Raw genomic sequence first — 20,978 nt, 5'->3', positions numbered from 1 at the left:
CTGTCACAACAAATGCAAATTTCATGAATGGCCTTTGAGACCCATTAAACATCATTTATTCTACAGTCATTGCTATTTATTGGGACTTGCACAAGATTACCTGTTGCCCTATTAAACAAGTGGCTATTCTGGAGTCACATAGTGGTATTACACTCTTTGGCTATCGGGGACTGTTTGAGGCTGAGCTGCATTTCCCATTTCAGCAGGAACCCTGCAGGGCCAAGCAGAACACTAACGTGTTTTTTTTTTTTTTGTCCTGTTTCTGCTACTAAAATATTTAACACTGCTTCAGCATCAGCCTGTAAATCGTGTTGCCAGTGGTGATTGTGTTTTGCACCCCACATCGTTTCTATCTGTCTGGGGCAGCTGTCTGAAAGCAACTCCATCATGATGAAAACGAAGCTTTCGCAAAAATACATTTCTAATCCTATTCCTTGAACGCAGAGCCCCTTGGGATTACCTGGGGTGAATCGGAGATTGTTGCAAGTGTGGTCACTGCTCTGTTTAATGTCTACTCCTCTTCCCTACCTCTCCTCTGTCCCAATCCATCCTTTCTCCTCTTCCACTCTCAGGTGCTATTGAGGCTTGTCTGGGCCATATGCTGAAGCGCAGAGCTGCAGGCTTCCTCCGCAGTGATAAGGTTGCAGCCCTCTTCACCAAAATCGGAAAGGTGTACGCCATCGCTGAAGAGGTGTGCCGCAAGGTCCAGGAGCAGCTTCAGCAGCAGGCTGACCTCTCCAGGTCTGAGCTTTCACATTTGAACCCTCTTCTGGGTTCTTTAAAGCTGTGTTTGACTTACCATGGAAGTGGGAACGTGGAATTAGATCATCTTCATTTTCCTCTATGTGTTGAAGAAACAAAGTGGGGAAAATTTAAAATACAGACACCTCCATGTTTGTCTTTCGTTAGTAATGGGCTAGTAACAGAAAACTGTGACAAGTGCGATAATATTGTCTGGCATTGAGTGGTATGTCAGATTTCATTCAGCTAGTGTGATACTGAACATATCGAAGACGAGTAGCTGAATAGGATATACAGTTGTGGTCAGAAGTTTACATACAGTGACATGAATGTCATCTTGGATATGAACATCATGGCAATATTTGGGCTTTCAGTAATTTCTTTGAACTGTTCTTTTTCTGTGGCAGAATGACTGTACAGCATACAACTTTAATAAAAAAAAAAACCCACTAGAATTTGGTGTACAAGTTTTAATTTTCTTTGGGTTTTCTGAAATCAACACAGGGTCAAAATTATACATACATGGTCAAAAATTTAGATTATTTTTTCAGAGGTGCTGAAACTTCCAAAATATCTCTTATCTTACCAAGGCCAGGTCTCTTAACTTCCTGTTAGTGATCATGATTGACTACAGCTGGTAGCTTCTCTGTGCCTTCATAAAAAGGGTTTGTTTGCAGCACTCATTGGATTGACCAACACACAGTAAAATGGGAAAGTCCAAGCAGCTCAGTGCTGATCTGAGAAAGAGGATCGCAGATGTACACAACTCAGGAATGTCTCTTGGAGCCATTTCTAAACAACTGCAAATTCCAAGATCAGTTCAAACAATTGTATCCAAGTTATTGTGAGGTGTAGTCACTTTGCCAAGCCACTGTGCTTCAAGAAAACCCAAACTGTCACCCTCAGCTGAAAGGAAATTGGTTTGGATGGTCAGGAACAACCTGGGAACCACCATGGCACAGCCCTGCCATGAACTGGAAGCTGATGGATCACTGTCTACAGTTCAGATCACCATGGACTAAGAGGCTGCTCTCCAAGAAATAACCCCCTGCTACAAAATTCACAGCTTTAAGCTTAACTAAAATTTGAAGCTGAGCACACGGACAAAGGAAAAAAGCGTTCTGGAGGAATGCTGTATGGTCAGATGAGACAAATATTGAGTTGTTTGGCCACAATGACCACCATGTACAGAGGAACACTGTACCAGCTGGAGGTGGTAGGATCATCATGCTCTGGGGCTGTTTTGCTGCCAGTGGAACTGGTTCATTGCACAAAGTGGATGGGAATAATGAAGAAGGATGACTACCTCAGAATTCTTCAGCATAAAGCATCAGAAACTTGAACACGACTTGGGAGTTACAACAGGACCGTGAATCCAAACACACATCAGAGCTGGTTGTGGAGGATAAAGCAGGCTAACATTAAGCTTTAAAACAAGTCCTGACTTCAGCCCTGTTGAAAATATATGGACCGCGCTTATAAGTCGAGTCCATGCCAAGAAAAAAACAAATTTAATTGAACTCTACCAATTCTTCCATGAAGAGTCATGAAATATCCAACCAGAACTCTGCCAGAAGCTTGTTCATGGTAAACAAAAATGTTTAGTCAAGGTGAATCTTGCAAAGAGACATTTTACCCAAATATTAGGTGTGCTGTATGTATAATTTTGACCCTGTGTTGATTTCAGAAAACCCAAAGAAAATTAAACCTTGTACACCAAATTCTAGTGTTTTTTTTTTTTAATTAAAGATGTATGCTGTACAATCATTCTGCCACAGAAAAAGTTCAAAGAAATTACTGAAAGCCCAAATATTGCCATGACATTCATATCCAAGATGACATTCATGCCACTGTATGTAAACTTCTGACCACAAGTGTATCTGATGTACCACAAAAAAGCCATTATTATTATACATTCCTTTCGGGTGTTCAGCGCGTCTGTCTCTTTCAAAATTCTCTCAAAACCTTCCGTATTTAATGAAGCAAACCTGGCGGCCGTGTTTGTTTGCAAATTGTCACAGTTGCCTGCTAGCGCGGACGTTTTACATCTCCGATGTGTGACGTCATGTCTTGACAACCATGCAATATCGTAAACCATATTCAATGCTTATTCTCCATTGGGTGCACGTAGGATAAGCAATATGCTAACAATATTGCATGCTATCAAACCACATGAATGAAACCCTCTAGAAGGGAATAGAACACGTTTTTATTCCATCGAAAAAGCGTCCTGTATGTATCATCATTGTTATAGACTTACCAAGCTAACAGATCTGTATGATTTGAGTTAAAGCAAATGCTAGTACATAGAGCATCTCATCTCATCTAATTATCTGTAGCCGCTTTATCCTGTTCTACAGGGTCACAGGCAAGCTGGAGCCTATCCCAGCTGACTACGGGCAAAAGGCGGGGTACACCCTGGACAAGTCGCCAGGTCATCACAGGGCTGACACATAGACACAGACAACCATTCACACTCACATTCACACCTACGGTCAATTTAGAGTCACCAGTTAACCTAACCTGCATGTCTTTGGACTGTGGGGGAAACCGGAGCACCCGGAGGAAACCCACGTGGACACGGGGAGAACATGCAAACTCCTCACAGAAAGGCCCTCGCCGGCCCCGGGGCTCGAACCCAGGACCTTCTTGCTGTGAGACGACAGCGCTAACCACTACACCACCGTGCCGCCTTACATAGAGCATAACTTTATTTAAAGGTAAGAGGTGCTGCTTTGTTTGTTGTTCATGCCATTGATTTGATATCACTTGCTGATCTCAGGGTTGAGGAAACAGTCTCAAGTTCCCAAGTAGGAAATCCAAGTTGATGGGGCGTTTTCTTTGTTTTTTTCCTCGAAGGTTGGAAATTACGAGTTTCGACCTTTTAGTCAAATGTAGCATAAGCCCTTCTGCGGGATCAGTCTCAAGTGCATGATAAGTAAGCCTGGGTATCGGCACACATCCTGATTCAGTTCAATTCAAATTCACAATTTAATGATTTGATTCAATCCAATGCGATTTGATTCTGATTCAGTATAGATTCAGTCGAAATGTACTGTGTAGGTGGGTAGTTCTTCAGTAACGGACTGCATTCGCAGGAAAATGTGGTTTTATTTATTTATTTTATTTATTTTATTTTTTTAGTTGCAGTACTTAAGATGATGGTATTTAAATAAAAATTTCACGTGGTATAGGGTATCTTTAGCCTGGCAAGCCAGACTAAATGTGAATATTTAGTCTGGCCTCGATCCGTAGACATTTCCGAAGCGGATAGGAAGAACAACCTGCTGTCTTTCAAACTGTCTCTGTGCGTATAGGCCAACGCTCTGACCAATCAGCGCAACAGTGACTGTGACGTAGTCAGAGCGACAGAAAGCAGTGGGGGAGGCCTTGAAATAAATAATTTTTCAAAATGCGTATTAATTAATAAACAGGTTCTAGATATTAAGAAGTTTGGAGATAATGACCACAAGTTTGGAGTCTGTACCACATACTTGACATACACTCATTTTTTTTTCCAAGTGTTTTTCAAGGGTTTGCTTAAACTGTTTTTGAGAGTTTTTATTTAGTGGTGTTTGGTGAAATTATTTCCCTTAAATTTAAAATAACGGGAAAATAAGAAACAATCAAAAAGTAATGTTTCAAAGCTGTTTATTAATTCTTCGTACTGCACAAACTAGCCCCATCCTTTTGGCTACGAGCGGAGCCAGCTGGTAGATCAGACTTTTGCCATAGCCGGTCGGCAAAACAGCGAAAATGTCCTTCTTGAAAAGGAATGAGCGGAGAGCCTCTTCCTGCTCATGTTTCAATGAAAACTCCAAGTCTAATTCTTCTAAAACTGATTCCAAAGCGGAGTCAAACGTGCGCTGTTCACTAGCCGTAGCCATCTTTCCTGCTGCGCTTTCTCCAGCGTCGCGCAGCTTTGTCGTCACTCCTGCAAAAGCCCGCCCAAAGAATCCAAACAAAAACCTTGCGTTGTGATTGGCGGGCACGATTTGATGCCCGGCGTGTTTTTGTTTATATGGTGCGAGGCTAGACCCACTCGCTAGGCAAAAATATTTTTGGCTGCTAGGCGGGTGGGTCTAGTTTACTAGGCTAGGGTATCTTTCAACCCTAAAAAAGAAGCATAGAAAAATTGCCTATGTTTAACTCTGAACGCAAGATCTTTTATGAGAAAAGAAAAGTCAGTAAGGGAATTGCGTCAGAAAAAACTGAATTTTCATTTCTTAAAGTTCAAACCAAGATTTCTCTGTAGCGACACTGCTATAATTGGGGTGATGGTTTTTAAAGATGGTTTTCAGTACATTTTGCCTTGGATTCCATATTTTACCAAGATCACTGATCTGACAAGTTAAGGCAATCTGAATAATTTCATGATTTTGGCCTCTCTGCTGAAGAATTATCCATATATAGGCAGCAGTAGGGAGCTCGCATTAGCCATAGTGAACACTGAGAGGATTTCCTTTGTGTGTCCGCAGGTCATTAAAGCTAGACAGCTTTTTGATTTCATAAAATCTGTGAAATTTAGTTCCGGCTGAAATTTGGTCATTGTGATGTATCCTTATTTCTGTAATATCTCACAAAATATCAGGCCATTCTGTAGCTGGGAAGTTATTTAATTTGAGGGGCTTCCTGAGCAAATAATGAACGATTTCATGCATGTGTCGCGCAGTCAAGCAGACAGAGGAAGTGTGTGTGCGCATGCGCAGGTTTACCTTTGACCGTGCACTGACGGTTCCATCATTCTGTCACTAAACGAACAGCTGATCCCACCGAGGTGCTCGCTGAGCGCCGATATTTATTAGTTTGGTCCTGCGTTTCCTTTCCTTCGTATATAACATAACCTCTTTTCTTCTCGCTTTCCGTTACTGTAGTCGGTCTTTCACGTTTCATTCACACGCTGATGTCCTCTATTCTGCTCTCCTGTTTCAAATGTGTATCCCATAATGCCTTGCGTGAACAGGGAAAGCCCACCACGTGATGCATGACGTAGTATCTTGAATTGGGTCATGGTGAAGCAGGAAATAAATGGTGGAGAATTTAGGGCCACGTGGCCTTAAATTCATTAATTGTTCTATTTTTAAAAAAAACTTATAAAATTGGAAGTCTGTGATTTTCAAATTCAGTAGCTTTCAGTCCACTAAACAAAAATAATTAATTGGGTGTCGGTGGGGAAAATTCTTTTGATGACCTGAACTTGAAAAATCTGAAAGGCAGTCTACCTTTAAACGTTTAAAGTTAACTGAGAGAGTAACATCTAAAGGGAGGGGACTAGTAATCGTGTTTTAATACTAGTCAGAGCCAATCTGTTTAATTCTCTGGTGATATTTAATCATCAGGGAAATGACCAAAGAAATCTCATCTCATTATCTCTAGCCACTTTATCCTGTTCTACAGGGTCGCAGGCAAGCTGGAGCCTATCCCAGCTGACTACGAGCGAAAGGCGGGGTACACCCTGGACAAGTCGCCAGGTCATCACAGGGCTGACACATAGACACAGACAACCATTCACACTCACATTCACACCTACGGTCAATTTAGAGTCTCCAGTTAACCTAACCTGCATGTCTTTGGACTGTGGGGTAAACCGGAGCACCCGGAGGAAACCCACGTGGACACGGGGAGAACATGCAAACTCCACACAGAAAGGCCCTCGCCGGCCACGGGGCTCGAACCCAGGACCTTCTTGCTGTGAGGCGACAGCGCTAACCACTACACCACCGTGCCGCCCCAAAGAAAACTGTTCACCCAAAAATCTATATTAGCCTAAAAGACGGATCCGTAAGTTTTCTAGATTGATATCAAATTGGACGAATAAAAAAAAAAGATTAATTGAAAAAACGATATTTTTGCACACCCCTAATGATGATCTTTCAGCTTCGACTCATTACACTCATTCCATTGAGCCGTACTTTTTATGCCCAGCTGTTACGACGTGATATTAATCAAAACTTATGGCAGAAAATCTATGCAAGAAATTGGAAAAACCACAGAGCTATTTGGGGGGTCCCTAAACAGCTTTTGCAGCTTTCTGCTGGAAGTGAGGGATGGCTTGTGTGGATGAACCAGTGCTTCACTTGGCTTCTTATTTGCCCATTAATTCTCCATTAGTAGACCCACATGGCGTGTGTAGCACAGAGGGCTTCTGCATAAAGGGGAGAAATTTCTAGGTAACTGTAAAGGAGTGCCGCGCGCACACAGCCTTTATCTCCTGTGTGTATCTATAACCGTACAAAACGCGCAAGAGTTTCAGCTTGCACTCAGTGATGCTGCCACAAAAAGCCTTAATGTAGTGCATCTCTTCCTTTCTTCCACTCCACTGAGGCCCCGTTTGCTCAGTTACTCCAATTGCCATGGTAACATTACAGCATCCTTATTACTAGAACAAAGGACATAAACATAACTTGCTCATTATAGGATATCTGCGAGACAGTGATTAAAGCTCTGGTTGATGGCGGAATGAAAGATTATTACGAAGTGCACCATGGTCTCAAACAGATTTGCGATGGCAAGATGGTTACTGAGCCCGTGGCATGCTTGAGCGTCAATGTTTTCTGAATTTCCTTGTCATCTTTCTTTTACAGTGGCACTTGGAGCTTTGAAATCTAATTAGGTCGCAGGAGCCGCTCTGTGGAGCCCCGACCCGCAGTGCAGACCAGATCTAATTTGGTTGATCCATACTGGGTTTAAATTATGTTAGCTGGCTGTTGCTGAGAGATTAAAAAAAAAAGAAAAAAAAAAGAGGTAGACCTTTGGCTCATAGGCAACAGTGGGAATGTGTCCCCTCCACACCCCACCCCACCCCACCCCTAGGGCTTCTCCCATCACAAAGGTGGCACGTTAAGGGTGATGTAGGGTACTTGTCAATCTGTACTATGTACCATTTTTTTAAAAAAAATTTTGACTTGTATGCAATTAGGTTGCTGGTTGTATTTTATCTATACATTTCAAATAATGGTATGTGTAGTGTGTTGGTTAAAAAGAAAAAAAAATATGTACAAAAATTTACGACAATATGTAGTGTGTTGTCCCTTCAGTCCCCTCCTATCCTGTAGGAGGACCTGATCTGAGCTATACTAAACCGTATATCTTATGATATTGGCTAGGATCAATCATGGCAGACGGATTTGTTGAAAACAGAGAGCAACATGCGCAAGCATTGCTAAAGAGACCAAGATACAACCTAGATTCCAAAAAAGTTGGGATGCTGTGTAAACCGTAATTGAATTCAATAGAGAGACAAGATATTTGATCTTCAAACTGATCAACTGTATTGATTGTTTGGTTTGTTTTTTTTGTAAATATACACTCATTTTGAATTCGATGCCTGCAGCACGATCCAAAAGACTTGAGACGGGCGTGTTTACCACGGTGTTACATTAGCTTTCTTTTAACAGCTCTCAGAAAGCATTTGGGAGCTGAGGATAGTGTTGTAGTCGGGTCACTAAACCTTGAGTCCGAGTCTAGTCTCGAGTCCCCAGTGTTCAAGTCCAAGTCATTAAAAAAAAATTTCAAGTCGAGTCCAAGAACAAGACTCCAACCGCACCATTTGACGGTGGCTGTTTTAGTGCCATTAACATTAGTTTGTTCCTGAACATGACGTATGAACGGGTGAATGTGCTTCTCTTAGTCAGGGAGTGTGAAGTATTCTATCAGAGATGGTTGGGAGACGGATGTAAGTGCAGAAGTTGTGTTTATTAATACAAGTGAAGAGGGTAAACAATCCAGAACGGCAGGCAAAATCGCAAAACGGTGAAACAGGCAACAGGTCGAGCGAGGTACAAACAGGCTATCGTAGACTCGGCAGAATCAAAGACGAGAAACGGGAAATCAGGGATCAGGAAACCAAACAAGGAAATAAGGCTCGGTAATGTGTCAGCAATGCGACTCAATACTTTGCACAGTAAGTGTGTTTTCAGTTTTTATATCGGCACACTGATTGTGCCTTAATCCTGTGCAAGTATGAGTCATTTACGGTGTGCGCGAGAGTCCGCTTGGCGCGTGTGCACTGTCCGGAGCGCGCCCAAGAGTCTATCTGATGCACGTGCCAAGGCGCACAGGTGTGACACTCTTGTACAAAATTAGTACAAAAATTCATGTAGATATAAATATCTTCTGCCAAATTATTATGGCATGTTACAAAAAAATAAAGAAAAAATCCAAGTCCTCGTCTCCAATTTATGAATCCGAATGTAGTTAATGCACGAGTCCGAGTAATCAGTGCTCAAGTCCAAGTCAAGTCACGAGTCCTGAAAATGAGGGCAGAAGTTGGACTCGAGTCTGTGTTTTGGAGTCGAGTACTACAAGCCTGCCCGAGGACACTAATTATTAAAGTTTTTCATCTCATCTCATTATCTCTAGCCGCTTTATCCTTCTACAGGGTCGCAGGCAAGCTGGAGCCTATCCCAGCTGACTACGGGCGAAAGGCGGGGTACACCCTGGACAAGTCGCCAGGTCATCACAGGGCTGACACATAGACACAGACAACCATTCACACTCACATTCACACCTACGGTCAATTTAGAGTCACCAGTTAACCTAACCTGCATGTCTTTGGACTGTGGGGGAAACCGGAGCACCCGGAGGAAACCCACGCGGACACGGGGAGAACATGCAAACTCCGCACAGAAAGGCCCTCGCCGGCCCCGGGGCTCGAACCCAGGACCTTCTTGCTGTGAGGCGACAGCGCTAACCACTACACCACCGTGCCGCCCTATTAAAGTTTTTGAATGTGAAATTCTTTTCCATTCTTGCTTGATATACGACTTCATTTGCTCAACAGTTCAGAGTCTCTGTTGCTGTTTTTTGTGCTTCATAATGCACCACACAGTCTCAATGGGAGGAGGCAGGCCATTTTAACACCTACACTCTATTTTACTACAAAGCCATGCTGTTTTAACATGTGCAAATGTGGCTTGGCATTGTGTTGCTGGAATAAGCAAGGAAGTCCCTGAAAAAGACGTAATCTGGATGGCAGCATTCTTGCTCCAAAACCTGTATATGGCAGCAGGGGCGTGATCGGCAAGTCGGATAGAACCGGCAGGTTACGCAAGGAGTTTTACCTGTGTCTGATTACTGGCAATTTAGTTTTGTGTATCTCTTGTGTTTATGCTGAGAGAAGTGGGTAACTAGAGAGAAAGCGCTGAGCAACCCAGTGCCGTGTGTGTGTGTACCTGAAGTGCTGAGAACCAAATAAAGTTACTGAAAAGTGACCTTGAATAAAAAATAAAATGCACCTTCAGTTGTCAAGCCTGTCTCCCACTTCCTCATTCCATATGAACTACAAGAGTGTTACAGTACATTTCAGCATTAATGATGCCTTCAGTTATTCATGCCATGGGCACAAACACACCCCCATACCATCACATCAATCTAGATGGTCCTTTTCCTCTTTAGCCCAGAGGACACAATGTTCATGATTTCCAAACACAAGTCGAAATGTGGACTTGTCAGACCGCAGCACACTGTTCTATCTCAGTTCATCTCAGATGAGCTCAGGCCCAGAGAATTCAGTGGCATTTCTGGATCTTGTTGATCTATGGCTTTCACTTTGCGTTTGTAAATGCAGTAACAAAACTGTGTGTACTGGCAGCGGTTTTCCAAAGTGTTCCCAAGCTCATGTAGTAATATCATTGATAGAGTCATGCCAGTTTTTATTAATGCAGTGATGCCTGAGGGATGGTCACGGGCATTCAGTGTTGTTTGTTTCTGGACTTGTCCCTTGCATGCAGAGATTTCTCTGGATTCTCTGAATCTTTTAATGATATTGTGGATTGTTGATGGTGAAATCCCTAAGTTCTCTGCAATTAGTTGTTCTGTTGTTGTTCATAAACTGTTGGAATATTTGCCCATAGTTTTTTTTTTCACAAAGTGGTGAACCTGACCCCATCCTTGCTTGTGAATAACTGAGCCTTTCTAATTACCAGTTAAACCTGTTTACCTGTAGAAAGTTTCAAAAAAAATTTTTTTGAGCATTCCACAACTTTCCCAGTCTTTTGTTGCCCCTGTCCCAACTCTTTTGGAACATGTTGGAGGCATCAAATTCAGAATGAGTATATATCTCATTATCTGTAGCCGCTTTATCCTGTGCTACAGGGTCGCAGGCAAGCTGGAGCCTATCCCAGCTGACTACGGGCGAAAGGCGGGGTACACCCTGGACAAGTCGCCAGGTCATCACAGGGCTGACACATAGACACAGACAACCATTCACACTCACATTCACACCTACGGTCAATTTAGAGTCACCAGTTAACCTAACCTGCATGTCTTTGGACTGTGGGGGAAACCGGAGCACCCGGAGGAAACCCACGTGGACACGGGGAGAACATGCAAACTCCACACAGAAAGGCCCTCGCTGGCCACGGGGCTCGAACCCGGCCCTTCTTGCTGTGAGGCGAAAGCGCTAACCACTACACCACCGTGCCGCCCAGAATGAGTATATATTTACAAAAAAAAACAAAAAAACAATGAAGTTTCTCAGTTTGAACATTAAATATCTTGTCTTTGTATTGTATTCAGTTGACTATAGGTAGAAAATAAGTTTGCAAATCATTGCGTTCTGTTTTTAATTATGCTTTACACAATGTACCAAGGCGACACAGTGGTGTAGTGGTTAGCACTGTTGCTTGACAGCAAGAAGGTTCTGGGTTCGAGCCCAGTGGCCGACAGGGGCCTTTCTGTGTGGAATTTGCATGTTCTCTCCGTGTCCGCGTGGGTTTCCTCCGGGTGCTCCGGTTTCCCCCACAGTCCAAAGACATGTAGGTTAGGTTAACTGGTGACTCTAAATTGACCGTAGGTGTGAATGTGAGTGTGAATGATTGTCTGTGTGTCAGCCCTGTGATGACCTGGCGACTTGTCCAGGATGTACCCCATCTCTCATCCACAGTCAGCTGGGATAGGCTCCAGCTCGCCCACGACCCTGCACAGGATAAGAGGTGATGGATGGATGGATGGATGGACAATGTACCAACTTTTTTGGAATTGGGTTTGTACAAATGTTAAACTTAATATGTAGAGGATATTATATGGTTGCGTGACGATATGAAGTATATCTTTGAGTGGTGAATGTATTCACGAGTGAGCAGAGTGAACAAGTGAAAATATTTTCAACACAAGAAGATAAACTTCTTCATATCTTTGTACCAATGTGTAATGTTCTTTATGGACACATCCACAAAAACCAAAAAAAATAACAAAAACGCAAATTAATCAAAAGCATTTTAATTTTGAACCAGTTTGCCATTTTACCAATGTGCATCTAGTCAGCAGGAAAACCCTGGGAGTGACATCATCGGAGTGAAGTATTGGGAAAACATGTCACTCAGATCCACAATGTATTTCGTATGAAAAATGAGTTTTTCAACATGAGAAGATAAACTTCTTCAAGCCAACGTGTGATTTTTTTTTTCTTTTTATTATATAGACGCATTCACAAACAAAAAGTACCCAAATTTATAAAAACAATTCATCGATCTCCTCATGAGTGACATATAGAGATTTATGTCATGGTTTTGGTTCTCCATGTCCCGGATGGAGCTCGTATGAAAAATACACGTGGTGTATTTCCCAGTAAAATACTCATGTCCATATAATATAATATAATCTATTACCTGCTTCCATATTTGTAATGATTATCAGTAGCCTGCATTATTTGATATGAACTTGACTTGAATACTCAAATTTCCGTTTCCGGTTGAGAGTACGCTGTGCACATTTTGGCTGCCGCTTCTCACCAGAGCTTTTTATTTTTCTTTTTTCCCTTTTGTTTTTCTTTTCATGTTTGTATGATTTGATGTTTGCTCTTTGTTTGGGTGTGTTGTCTACCGGTTGTGGTGTAGCTTGGCACCCAGTTTTGGCGTCGGTTCCCTCCAGGCCTTGGGTGGGTGATGCCTGTGCTCCTCACTATGGAGTGCAGTGAGCTTGTTGCTCTTTTAACATCGGGTTGTCCAGCGCTCTGTGTGGTGGTGCTTCTGTGCTTGGCACAGTGTTCCGAGTGATGTTGCCCCGTGGTGTCGCGGCGACTGTGCAGGTGGTTTGGGACATACCTTCATGCACCTTTGGTGGGACTGTAGGCAACTACGCCACTGGAATTGCATCCTGATCCTCTTTTGGTGGACCCCCCCCCCCAAATTGTAAAGCAACCTTGGGTGTGAGAGAGGCGCTATATAAATTTAACTTCTTATAATTTTATTTGTATATGATGAACTCATCCTAAATGCTTGATTTTAGAAATCTGCACTTTGTTGATATTGCCTGCATATCGACATAGAGAAGGATCGCATTTGAGATTGGTCTTTATTCTGTTCATTAATCATGGTGGCCTGTTGCTGCCAAGGTTTTCATACCATCCATACTGTAGTAATCATTCTCTGCAATGGCATCAGTTCTTCTACTCAGGTAAGGTGTTATTGCTGTCAGTGCCAAATCTGACAAATCGCAGTAGTATATGCATACTCTGAGCAGCCATCTCAGGCAGTGGGATTTATTTCCTTGAAATTACCCATTTGTTTGCACCCAGCTTGACTGGCAGAGCACAGTGGGATCGATTCTAATGATGGTTTATGGGGTATGAGGGAGGGGTAGTGGTGCGAGAAGTAGGATCGTTTGTCTTTGGGCTTGCCTTTGGCAGACAGATCAATGGGTTATTGGCTCAAGTCACTGTTGAGCTTCATCATGTTGCTAGTCAAAATGCCCACTGGATGTCTATCTTCCTAACTTCCTGTTTAGTGTAATGGCTGGTCCTGGCAACTTCTACCATTCCTTTAACAGTGCCATGAAAACATTCTTGGTTTTCAGGACATTAGTAAAGGTCATTCTGTCTCCATGTCCTGATGTCTTCATTCCAAACGTTCTAAATCAGACTCAGCACTGTGATGTCCTTTCTGAAGCTTCGTTTCTATAATTGTGGTTTGCTTGAAATTGGTAGTTAAGTGTAAGAGTTATGGGTATAGGCAGATTTACAGTCGATCATCTGAAATGTGAGGTATCTAGTTGTCCTGATGTTCCTCACACTTGTAAGAAAGCAGTACTCTTAAGTGTTTTATCACCACTGGGTGAATGGCTTTGCAGGTATAAGTGGCTGTGAATAAACATGTCGTGACTGCTGTTAGTCCTTCATGTCTGCAGTAGACAAGCTGAACACTGTTGCTCCCCTGTGGACTGTGTGAAAAGGTACAAAAGATTGCATCTAAAGATAAATAACCCATCTTCAGGCTCTGTGATACTGGAGGTAATATCATTCTGGGGTGTGTGTACTGGCTGTATATTTAACAGTTATTCTACGAAATCGAGTCGTACATGAGCTGATAGCTGATGAGGTGCGTAGTACTGAGGCCAAGTTTACATTAGACCGTATCTGTCTCGTTTTCTTCGCGGATGCACTGTCCGTTTACATTAAACCGCCTGGAAACGCCGGGAAACGGGAATCCGCCAGGGTCCACGTATTCAATCCAGATCGTGTCTGGTCCGGTGCTGTGTAAACATTGAGAATACGCGGATACGCTGTGTTGAGCTCTAGCTGGCGTCGTCATTGGACAACGTCACTGTGACATCCACCTTCCTGATTCGCTGGCGTTGGTCATGTGACGCGACTGCTGAAAAACGGCGCGGACTTCCGCCTTGTATCACCTTTCATTAAAGAGTATAAAAGTATGAAAATACTGCAAATACTGATGCAAATACTGCCCATTGTGTAGTTATGATTGTCTTTTAGGCTTGCCATCCTTCCACTTGCAAGTGGTAAGTGATATGCGCTGGGATCACACACACAGTGGCTCAGTCCCGAATCACTGCTCGTGCGCTTCACTCGCGTGCTCTGTGAGCTGCGCAGGGCCGGAGTGCGCACCCTCCAGAGGGCACTCGCTGTTCAGGGCGGAGTGATTTGGAGCGCAGGATGCCTGCAGAGCCGAGCGTATCCGTGTATTGGTGTTGCTGTGTGCACGCGAATCGTGTATTGGCGTTGCTGTGTGCACGCTAATCGTTTTAAAAACGTTAATCTGATGATCCGCTGATACGGTCTAATGTAAACCCCACCTGAGTTGACTATAAGCCACGTACAACAAGATTGAGTGGAATAACTGTTTTATTCTATCCACATTCACTGGATTTTGAGAAACAGAGTATTTTTATTTTTTGCAAATTCGGTAAACAAAAACTTTATACAAAACGTCTGACAAAATCCTTTCCGCTGAGAATGTAAACAAACTGGTGAAATGACGGTAGCAATTTGTGAAAAATATGATGATAATTCTTGAAAAATAAAAGATTTTTTTTTTAAATGTATTCTTGGGTTTCACGTGACGTCACATCCGCCTCATTATTCAAAATTTGAGCTGGTGGTCTACCAAAGGTCAGTCGACAAAGCGTTTGTACGGAGAAGGTGCATTGCTCACATGAAAAATGTCTTACATTTGCGTTGTTTTAGGTTGTTCGAATCGATCAAACCGTGAAACTGATAAGTTTCTTCAGGGTTCCCCGTAAACTAATAAAAAAGGGTGAATGAACACAGGATTTCACAAAAAGACGTGGAGAAAGGCGGCTTTTGAACCTCTCAGTGAAATCGAAGGGAGCCGAGTCGAAGCACGCTCGAGTTTGCAGTGATCACTTGGTGAAAGGTTTGTATTTCCCTCTCGGCTATGGCCTTAGTGTTTTCCAAGTACTTTTCTTGCTATGTGTTGTTATTTTACGGTACTTTTTTTTTTTAGTCACGAAGCGCTAAAGTCCCCAGCTGTTTCTTTGTTTACTTCTCACAAAGTCCATACGCATGAAGGTTGCGACAAAATTCTTCCCCAGCCGTACAGTTACAATGCGCCGTGATCACTTCTCCGTCTTGTTTAACTAAGATCCAGGTCTTTAAAGGGGTTTCTGATGATCTTTGTGAATGATTTAGCTGAGAGATAAGAGCCAACACAAGTGAGAATCAAGCAAACTGTTGTTTGTTTACACTTCAGCTTGCAGCGCTTCGTTGTAAAGACGCGAATGAAAAGTAAAAAAAAAAAAAACATAATACTTACACAGGCAAAAACAATACAGGATTCATTCGGCAGCGACTTGATCCCGAGGGCCTTTACCCAGCCACATACAAAACAGTTGTAAGCCTCTGTACTCTTCCACGCTTTCATCTGTTTTGCGGTGTAGAAGGACGTCTGCAACACCAGATAGTTCGAGATGTCGGGGAACTCGACTGAAGGGTAGTTTTCGAGATCGTATGATAAATCCTTCTTTCCCAGACTGTAGGGGTCGATTCCACTGCACATAGCAATCTTCTGAATATATCTAAAGCCAGCAGTGGCTTCTAGATTACGAGTGTACTCTGATAAGTTATCGCTAGTTGTTTGCACTACGGCAGCCATTTAGACCACCAGCTATTTCACTTCTGGTAAAACCGCTAAGAAAAGTAACATGACTGAAACCCAAGTATTTTGGGGGGTTTTCTTCTTCTTTAGGGTTTTTTGGTGGTTGGCAAACCAACTTAAAGGTGCATTACTGCCACCAACTGGGCTGGAGTGTGGAACAGGAGATATTGGGGGGGAAACAAACAAAAAAACTATATAATTTTAGCCATTTCTGTTTCTTTTAAATACTTGATGATGATTTTTGGGGTTCTGTTTTCGAGTCGAGTTTTTAATTTCATCCTCGGTTAGTTCAGCAACACGCTCTGCCATTTTGTTTTTCTCTACTTACGGTATATTAGCTGATATAGCCTAGTAGTAGAGTAGCCAATCAGAGTGCACAATTGCTCATATCCAGTGAATGTGGCTAGAATAATACGACATATATTTATTAACTAGGAGTTCTGTTTTCTGCCCATATCTTGCTCTCAGAAGGACCCAGAGCACAAGTGGACAGGAGCCTCTCCGCAGGCAGGGTTCCTCTGCAGGCAGAGTTCCTCAGCCTCTCTCAGCTCAGGCCATCAAGCACATCTGGGTCCGCACTGCCCTTTTCGACAAGGTCCTGGACAAAATAGTGCAGTATATTGTGGACAACTCAAGGTAGGATGGAGCTTGTTTATGTATACGCCTTTTAATGCTCATTTATGCATTTGAATAAACTCATTTTTAATTGTTCTGAATAAAGTAGTCGAAGGATTCTGCTCGTTCTGTCTGTGTGTTTGCAGTAAGTATTATGAGAAAGAAGCCCTGATGCATGACTCTGTATTCGGCCCCATCTTGGCAGCGCTTCTGGGTGAGCCTGTTTAAATTCTCGCTACCACATTGTTCCACAAAGTAAACCTACCGAGTTCATTTTATTGTTGTATGGAATATTGGTCAATGTAGTTATGTGTTTGTTTGGTGTTTGTTCAAAATTAACTTGTATTTCTCCACCTTGATTGTAGTTGGACCTTGTGCTCTGGAGTACACAAAGCTGAAGACATCAGACCACTTTTGGACAGATCCTTCAGCCAACGAGCTGGTGCAGAGGCACAGGATCCATGGAGCACATCGAAGCCAGGAGGCATCGCCCAGCCGCAGGCCTGCTCTCGGGGTGAGAGAGCGCAGCATGAGGGGTGTGGATGGGCAGAGAGCAAATGGCCATCATGTGGCTTATGTGGCTGCTCCAGGCTGTGTAACCTGGAGGGGGGAGAAAAAAAAAACTTCTAGCCATTCATAATTTTAAAAAAAAATCTCTACTTGCTTGAGAATTGTTAACTGCTTATTCAGAAATCCCTCTTCAGCATTCAGACATTTAAGGGGATGTCTCATTGGAGGGAACCCTGAAACTTTAAACACTTATTAGCTGTCCTTAGTGTTCTAGTCGAGTCACTAAATCTCGAGTCCAGTCTCAAGTCCCCAGTGTTCAAGTCCAAGTCATTATAAAAAATTTCGAGTCGAGTCTGAGAACAAGACTCCAACCGCACCATCTGACGGTGGCTGTTTCAGTGCCATTAACATTAGTTTGTTCCTGAACATGCCGTATGAACAGGTGAATGTGCTTCTCTTTATCAGGGAGTGTGAAGTATTCTGTCAGAGATGGTTGCGAGACGGATGTAAGTGCAGAAGGTGTGTTTATTAATACAAGTGAAGACGGTAAACAATCCAGAACGGCAGACAAAATCGTAAAACAGTGAAACGGGCAACAGGTCGAGCGAGACACAAACAGGCTATCATAGACTCGTCAGAATCAAAGACAAGAAACAGGAAATCAGGGATCAGGAAACCAAACACGTAAATAAGGCTCAGTAATGTGTCAGCAATGCAACTCAATACTTCGCAAAGGAAGTGTGTTTTCACAGTTTTTATATTGGCGTGCCGATTGCGTCTTAATCCTGTGCAGGTGCGAGTCGTTTATGGCTCGCGAGAGAGTCTGCTTGGCGCGTGCACTGTCCAGAGCGCGCCCGAGAGTCTATCTGATGCAGGTGCCAAGGCGCGCAGGTGTGACATTCTTGCACGAAATTAGTACAAAAATTAATGTAGATATAAATATCTCATGCCAAATTATTATGGCATGCTACAAAAAAAAGAAAAAATCCGAGTCCTCGTCTCCAATTTACGAATCTGAATGCAGTTAACGTACAAGTCCGAGTCATCAGTGCTCAAGTCCAAGTCGAGTCATGAGTCCTTAAAATTTGCGCACAAGTCGGACTCGAGTACTACAAGCCTGGCTGTCCTGTCCTGTGGCGTACTGTTTACAAGCACATATTAGCTGAGAACTTGGAAATAGGGTTGAGTGAAAGGTGCCTTGATGTATTGAAAAAAGTGTGTGTGTGTGTGTGTGTGTGTGTGTATATACAGTGCTCAGCGTAAATGAGTGCACCCCCTTTGAAAAGTAACATTTTAAGCAATATCTTAATGAACACAAACAATTTCCAAAATGTTGACAAGTTTAATATAACATCTGTTTAACTTATGATGTGAAAGTAAGGTTAATAATATAACTTTTTTCAGTTTCACTCAAATTAGGGTGGTGCAAAAATGAGTACACCCCACAACAAAAACTACTACATCTAGTACTTTGTATGGCCTCCATGATTTTTAATGACAGCACCAAGTCTTCTAGGCATGGAATGAACAAGTTGGCGACATTTTGCAACATCAATCTTTTTCCGTTCTTCAACAATGACCTCTTTTAGTGACTGGATGCTGGATGGAGAGTGATGCTCAACTTGTCTCTTCAGAATTCCCCATAGGTGTTCGATTGGGTTCAGATCAGGAGACATACTCGGCCACTGAATCACTTTCACCCTGTTCTTCTTCAGAAATCCAACAGTGGCCTTAGATGCGTGTTTAGTCATGTTGGAAAAGTGCACGACGACCAAGGGCACGGAGTGATGGTAGCATCTTTTCTTTCAATATAAAGCAATACATCTGTGAATTCATGATGCCATCAATGAAATGCAGCTCCCTGACACCAGCAGCACTCATGCAGCCCCACATAAGGACACTGCCACCACCATGTTTCACTGTAGGCACCAGGCATTTTTCTTTGCATTCCTCACCTTTGTGACGCCATACAGTTTTGAAGCCATCAGTTCCAAAAACATTTATCTTGGTCTCATCACTCCAGAGTATAGAGTCTCAGTAGTCTTCATCTTTGTCAGCATGGGCCCTGGCAAACTCTAGGCGGGCTTTTTTGTGCCTGGGCTTTAGGAGAGGCTTCTTTCGTGGACGGCATCCATGCATGCCATTCCTCTGCAGTGTACGCCGTATTGTGTCACAGGAAATAGTCACCCCAGTTTGGCTTTCTACTTCTTTAGATAACTGCAGTGAACTTGCATGCCGATTTTCTTCAACCGTTCTCATCAGAAGACGCTCCTGTCGAGGTGTTAACTTCCGTGGACGACCTGGACGTCTCTGTGAGATGGTTGCAGTTCCATCTTTCTTAAATTTTTGTACCACTTTTGCTACAGTATTCTGACTGATAAGTAAAGCTTTGCTGATCTTCTTGTAGCCTTCACCTTTGTGGTGGAAAGAAATTATTTTCTTTGGGGAATTCTGAAGAGACAAGTTGAGCATCACTCTCCATCCAGCATCCAGTCACTAAAAGAGGTCGTTGTTGAAGAATGGAAAAAGATTGATGTTGCAAAATGTCGCCAACTTGTTCATTCCATGCCTAGAAGACTTGGTGCTGTCATTAAAAATCATGGAGGCCATACAAAGTACTAGATGTAGTAGTTTTTGTTGTGGGGTGTACTCATTTTTGCACCACCCTAATTTGAGTAAAACTGAAAAATGTGTAATCTAAGTTATATTATTAACCTTACTTTCACGTTATAAGTTAAACAGATGTTCTATTAAACTTGTCAACATTTTGGAAATTGTTTGTGCTCATTGAGAGATTGTTTAAAATGTTACTTTTCAAAAGGGGTGCACTCATTTACGCTCAGCACTGTATATAATCTCACACACGCTGAACGGACATGAGTTTCATAATTTCTTTCAGGGGCTGAAATGCTCTTGTAATACAATTTATGCATGACTGAGTATTTTCGTGTTCTATTGCATATTTTAATCCCTCCTTTCTGTCTGGCCTCAGATCCGTAAGCGACAGTCCAGCGGGAGCATGTCTGAGGATAAGTTTGCAGCCTCTGCGAGGGAATACGTGGAGTCTCTTCATCAGAACTCGCGTGTACATCTGCTTTATGGAAAAAACAATGTGCTCGTGCAGCCGGTAAGGAACTCCACACACTGACACTTGTGTTTGAGCAAAGGAAAGATTAATTATGCCATTTAGTACTAGAGAGCAGTTAATTCAGGTGCAGAAATGCTGCAGGAGGACCATTTTAATTGCAGTGCTTATCACTTGGGTTCAGTCTGCACTCGTTCAGATGGCAAGATTGCACACTGTGTTCAATCAGTGACTGGGGCTTCTTTCCAGGATGAAAGCAGTGAATTATTGTAAGTCTACAGGCACACTGAAGTGTAGAAGTTATCAAATCATGTTATAAATGAAGGTGCTGTATCAGCGCTGATGTGGAGCCCCAGTGAGAGGCATAACTTTATTGAGAAAGCAGCTTTTCCATTTTAAAGGTTGTAGATCAGGATTTGCATGATATAAAGTATTTACAGTACCAGTCAAAAGTTTCATGTCTTAATGATGGATGTTGTTTCTCTTTACTTAGTTGAGTGGTTCTTGACATAGTATGGATTACTACAGTTGTGGAATAGGGCTATTTACTGTATTTTTATTATTTACTATTTACTGTTTGATCTCAAACGCATTAAGAAGGCAAGAAATTGCACTAATTAACTTTTGACGAGGCACCTGTTAATTGAAAAGCGTTCCAGGTGACTATCTCATGA

General features: G+C 42.6%; 1 protein-coding gene across 4 annotated transcripts in view; it reads left to right on the top strand.

Moving 5' to 3' along the window:
- sgsm2 (small G protein signaling modulator 2) overlaps window positions 1–20,978 on the top strand; it is a 127,306-nt gene that overhangs the window by 68,773 nt on the left and 37,555 nt on the right. For 2 of the 4 annotated variants that reach the window (XM_060943908.1, XM_060943906.1), the window contains exons 3-7: window positions 573–741; window positions 16,566–16,730; window positions 16,856–16,923; window positions 17,075–17,223; window positions 20,212–20,346. In XM_060943908.1, coding sequence (XP_060799891.1) covers window positions 573–741; window positions 16,566–16,730; window positions 16,856–16,923; window positions 17,075–17,223; window positions 20,212–20,346 — 686 coding nt within the window. Of the gene's footprint in view, window positions 1–572; window positions 742–16,562; window positions 16,731–16,855; window positions 16,924–17,074; window positions 17,224–20,211; window positions 20,347–20,978 lie in introns of all 4 variants that reach the window. The other 2 variants (XM_060943907.1, XM_060943905.1) reach the window with 1 other exon arrangement.

Source organism: Neoarius graeffei, chromosome 17 (assembly GCF_027579695.1).
Source record: "Neoarius graeffei isolate fNeoGra1 chromosome 17, fNeoGra1.pri, whole genome shotgun sequence".
Classification (NCBI taxonomy): Eukaryota; Metazoa; Chordata; class Actinopteri; order Siluriformes; family Ariidae; genus Neoarius; species Neoarius graeffei.
This window is presented reverse-complemented; position numbering and strand designations above follow the sequence as displayed.